At 43.9% G+C, this 5,487-nt stretch overlaps 1 protein-coding gene across 1 annotated transcript in view; it reads right to left on the bottom strand.

Moving 5' to 3' along the window:
- Positions 1-2,172: 2,172 nt before the first annotated feature.
- Positions 2,173-5,487, bottom strand: part of eIF5B (eukaryotic translation initiation factor 5B) — a gene marked incomplete at its 3' end in the record, with an annotated part of 11,430 nt that continues 8,115 nt past the window's right edge. The window contains exons 12-14 of the mRNA XM_018024917.2: positions 2,888-2,964; positions 2,442-2,649; positions 2,173-2,268 (exon numbers count right to left, since the gene is read on the bottom strand). Coding sequence (XP_017880406.1) covers positions 2,173-2,268; positions 2,442-2,649; positions 2,888-2,964 — 381 coding nt within the window. The remainder of the gene's footprint in view (positions 2,269-2,441; positions 2,650-2,887; positions 2,965-5,487) is intronic.

Here is a 5,487-nt window from a genome sequence, read left to right as displayed (position 1 = left end):
CCCTCCAGAAGTAGGGGTACGTCAATCGTCGGTAGTTCTAGTGTAAAATAAATCATAGTTACAAGCAATATTTCATAGAATAAATTTGTTTTAATGTGATAATGAAATCGTACTTTAAATAACAAAATCTGAACAATTTACAAATTGACACGTAACTAGATTAGATTACGTAACATTTACGACAAGTTTTATGAACAAGGAAGTACTTGTTGCATGTCCGAAAGGCTGGGGCGGTTTTTATCAGTGAAACTCGGCTAGAGGCCGAAATATGAAAGAGGTAGGGCCGATGGCATATACGGTTCACTCGCAAGGGACGCGTGGGCCAAGGAAACGTGGTCGGAGCTGCTTTCTACGCGCGGGCGAGAAACGTTCATTGCACACGCAGCCGGACACCGCGCGCCATGTGCCCGATACCGATTTTACGCTTTGCTATCACCCACATATTATTGAATCGGATAATTTATGCTCGACCGTTCGACGCGAACCAAAAGGAATCGGCAAGTTTCGTCGCCTCCTTCTTTTGCCTCCGCGAATTCTACGCCGAGATTTAGTGACGTTAAATCGTGTCTATTTCGATCGTGTCAATGGGATATTGGGAAACGATGAAAGAGTCATTTTCAACGCTTGTCACTCACGATTTACGAACAAGTATATGCCTGTAAACCTGTATCTTAGTGTCTGCGAAGCTACGACGACGATTGTTAATAGAAAATTGCCAGAGACCGGTGAGACGTTTGTCGACTTGTCTGTCCGAGGCGACGAGAGAAGAAAAATAAGCAGCGTTCAACAGTAGAATGGGTCTGCGTTCAAGTTTGACGAAATAATTGAATGTTGTCGAGTCAATTGAATGTTGTTTAAACGGGGCGTCGGGAACGCTTACGCGGCGATAAATCAAACCCGTTCCCACGCACGAAAATCCGAAACGATCTCGCGGGGTGAGACACTATTCGGAGGCGAAACGTTTTGCCTAGTAAATCATTTGGCCACCGGCGAGCGTGGGCGTGTTTCTCTCTCCGCGAGAAAATATACCTACTCGGAATTTTTGTTTACCGGGAATTTGCAGCCTGCTAATGGCATCGCGACGCCTACGAAACCGAGGCTAGGCAACCTGCACGGGTTTACGCGCTACCGCGTATAAGGCGAGGCTGCGGAGAACGGCTCTGCCCACCAGCTCACTCCTACGAGAAACAGAGAGAAGGAAGCCGATGGGACCGGCTGCGCTCTCGATAAACCCCCTCGAATTTTCCAAACTACCAACGTAATGCTTGGATCAACTGTCCACGCGAGGCCTCTATCGCGTCGTAAATCGGAGATCTAAGTTAGCACTTTCTAAGCCACACCGACTAGTCGGTAGTCAGGCTAACTTGACACTCGTGAAACAATCATGTTACGTAACAACAAGTATTGACAATCAAAAGTTTCTTTGAGTCGCATATTTGACCCATCAAATTTTCTACCATCTCTTATTTGATATGTTCTCTCTTTTTAGAAAAGTAGCAAACATCGTCGACCAAAAATCTTTATCTACTATAAATGTACTATGAATTTTTTCACAGCGCTGCAACCTATGGCATTACTGCATGGCGTGGTGAATATAATAATGTATTACGTTTACTTGAATCTTTATAAAAGAGATTACCTAAAATTAATACCAAAGACAACGAGTGCAAAACTCTATCAATCAGATGTTTGTACTTAGCTTATATCGGTCTATGTAGCTGCTTTATTTACTCTGGTTAATAAAGAAATAAATGTCGAGATATACTCGATATTTTTCAATCTCTACACATGCACATTAAAAACAATACAGAGAATTAAACAAATATGCGTAAACAATTTGATACAAGAATCGGAAGATGTTCTGAGAAAATAAAAAGGAGGTTCGAGTGCGATCGAACGAGCAACCGTATCGGTTTATTTGCCTGGAACGAGTTCACCTACGCGAGCCAAATCCCCTTAAGGTTTCGACTCGAATTCACTGATAATCGCACACCGGAGGAAAAGAGACAGAAACGAATCCTCACTAATTGATTTGAAAAAGTGGTACCCAATTTGGTTCGCTCTTGAAATCTCATGACATGCAATTCACATTAGATCGTACTGCGTAATGTACAGCGCGGTCGAAGTCTACGAAAGCGTAGCGAAAGAGAATTCGAATTAGAGAGTACTCACGTCTTTGCTGGGTACGCAGAGTGGCGTTCCTTCTTTCACGATTCCCGCCTCGACCATCACGCCCATCACGATGGGATCTCGGGAGTTGAAAATGTACTGTAACAGAGGAACAGGTAGTCGTTAAGCAATGGCAATCCGCTTGACGCTGATGATAATTGCGCTCCGGTCAATCCTAAATAATAAGCTTAACGTAATCCGGCGTTGCCTTTCAGAAATACGTGGATGACTGACGGGAAACTGCGTTTAGAGACTCGTAGAAAATATCTCACCTGCGGCAGAATACGAAGTTTGCAAGGGAACACGGCGATGTGCTTGTTTTCGTCACGTTTCCGTTGCTTCAGCTCCTCTCTGTACGCGGTGAACTTGTCGAACAGGTGATAAATGATGTCCGCCTGGAAGATCTTGACACCGAGCGAGTCGGCCAATTCCTGGGCGTCTCTTTCGATTTTCACGTCGAACGCAAGGATCGTTGCGTATCTGGAGAATATACAACGACTCTTTAACGTAATTGATTATCAACCCTCCAACCCGCAGAAAACTGAATTCTGAATATGGAAAACTTGATCTAATTTTTTGGATGCGTGCAAGTTACTTTTTCATAAATAGAACATTTCTTTCTGGATTTAGTGATGAGCAAGGTTCACAGAATTTTCATATATTTCGTGAATCCTCTTGACGGACACTTGAAGAGTTAAGATAAAAATCAAGTACTCACTGGCTGTCGTGCTCCAGCATGATGGATGCCTTCATAACATCCTTTTTAACGACCGGTCCAATACGAATTCCAGCGTACTGCAACAAGAAGGGACATATCCGCGTGACTAAAAATAGCCGACGGTTCTAAACAGCCCGCGGTCTCAGCGCGAAAATGTGCGCGGAGGCATGCATGCAACATCAAAGTTTCCACGCGTCGAGTGACGCGCGCTTAAAACGCGCGGCACTCTCGCAACGGAGTTCCGTACTTGGAAAGAAAACAGAATATTAAGGTAGAGGTAGAGCATAAACCACTGTCGCGAATACATACGGCGGTCCCGGTCGTAAGTGTGAACGCGTGTTTGTTCGATAGCGAAAATAACTAGTGACGCATGCTGCACGGATTCGGCTGGCCGCTCCGACCGAGACACGCCGCGTAGAAATAAACGCGCCTACAAACAACCCATTCCGCGATCCCAACTTTGATTCGGACGATGCACCGTAAATGTCACATCTTTTTCTCAAGGAAATAAAAGACGGGAACCGTTTCATTAGCCGTTCGGTTGGTTTTGACACAGTAATCGAGATTCCGGAGAAGTCAGCAGGTCTCAAACACAATCTAACTCTTCATTACCATGTAACTTTGAACAGATTTCGGTGAAGTCCGTAAATATTCGTGCGCACCTTAAAGTTGAAATCATGTCAATTTCGAGGATATTATTCTTATAGATCGGATTTATGAAGAAAAAAGTAAATGATATAAATATAAATCGCAGATGACCGTATTATTCCCAATATCAGATGTTCCGGTTAACTTTGCTACAGTAATCGAGATAAGTACTTGAACAGTTAACGCGCTTCAAACTCAATCTAACTTTCTATTACGATTCCCTCTAAATATGCTGTATTCGTGATCTGATTCACGACGGAACACCGTATTATTCCAACCATTAGAAGTGTTATAACTATGAATAAGACGCCGAAGAATCTCCCCCCATTAAGATAACACAAGAGCGATAATCGTTGGAACGACTAATTGCTAATGGACGAAGTATCTACGATTAGGAAGAAATTTCGATAACCATTCATCGAAGACGAATGGAAGACAGGAAGGAAACAGGATGAACGCGTCGACGAGAATTTTTTAAGATAAACTTTTTAAGACTTCCGGTGCGCGATTGCATTCCAATATCGAAGCAAGACGTTTGCCGAGCCTCGACGTTACTAACCAGTGTAAATACTCGGCTGAATGTTTTCGTTAACGTCTATTTTATGATGTTGAACAGTTTTTGTCAGCCGGATCAAAAGCAGATAAGCGAGTCGTTATGAATGGTGCCTCAGGCTCGGCGGGAAGCGACGCAAACTTGGTGAAACCCATGACCTTTACGTAATGAATGAACCGGCGGCCGATGAGCAGGAGGGAAAAGGAAAGAAAAACGCGGGCCAATTAGAAGGCACTACCGCTCGATAAACGAGCTTACTCACCGAGACACCGAGAGCTAGTCATGATGTTTCATTGATGAACGGTGAATTGTGATACCCATCCGCCGGAATAAGGTAAAAGGGGGTCGCGGAGCTCGTGCGAGTGGGAGCGAATGAATGAAAATGAGAGAGAAAAAACGTGCAGCGTAGGAGGAAGTGGTCAACGAGAACCGAGAGAGAGAAAGAGAGAGAGAGAGAGAGAGAGAGAGGGAATGCAATTAATTCATGGTCAAATATCAGTGGGCCTGTGCGTGTTGGAGAATAAGAAGAAAAAAATGAAACAGGTTAGCTAAAAATAGCGCGCGCGCGCGCGCGCGGAGATGAATGAGTTACGCGAAGAAATTCGAGATACGACGTAACGAAAATAATTCGAAACGTAGGATCCCCTGACGGTCGCTTGTTTTAAATACAGAAATAAATACGGAAGCTCGAAGAATGCTAAACAAAACTGAATCAATGAGAGCGGACTTATTTTCCTATCCACGAGGTCCTCGTGGTTTATCGTAGCGTCGGAATTCCTATTGAAAACAAATACATTGGCGCGTGTGAGTAGACGAGATTTCCGGAGCTTAATCGACGCGACGTTACTGGCACATCTTCGGTGAAAACGTCTATTGAATAGGGAAGGAGAGCGAACATTGAACCGGTAGGAATTCGCAAAGCCGATTTGGCAATAGACTCGTTCGAACGGAACAGATGTTATCGGGGGAAATGAAAAAGAACAAAGAGGGAGGGAAGAGGCAGCGAATATGAATAAAGGGGAGCGAGAAAGTGGAGAGAAAGAGACGGAGTCAGAGGAGAAAAGACGGACGACAGATGTTGCCAGGGAAAGAAATGCTGGTACAAACGAGAGGAAGTCGAAAGGAGGAGAGAAACGCCGAGGGTGAAGAGAGAGGGCCGCTTCCGGCATTGAAAACCGGCCGACAGGGCACAAATCCTCTTCAGCCTCCCGTTATAACCGCGAAACGTTCCCGGGACAGGGAAACTCCAATTTGTTACAAATGAAATTCAACCCATTTGCATCATATGTTATCAACCATAAATGTTATAACAAAAATTTATTTAGATTCCTATTACTATTAAAAAGCTACCTGCAAAATTTTAAATCAATTCATGGATTTTTTGAAAAATTATAGTGAC

This window comes from Ceratina calcarata, unplaced genomic scaffold (assembly GCF_001652005.2).
Source record: "Ceratina calcarata isolate Rehan_Ccalc_2016 unplaced genomic scaffold, ASM165200v1 scaffold349, whole genome shotgun sequence".
Lineage (NCBI taxonomy): Eukaryota > Metazoa > Arthropoda > Insecta > Hymenoptera > Apidae > Ceratina > Ceratina calcarata.
This window is presented reverse-complemented; position numbering and strand designations above follow the sequence as displayed.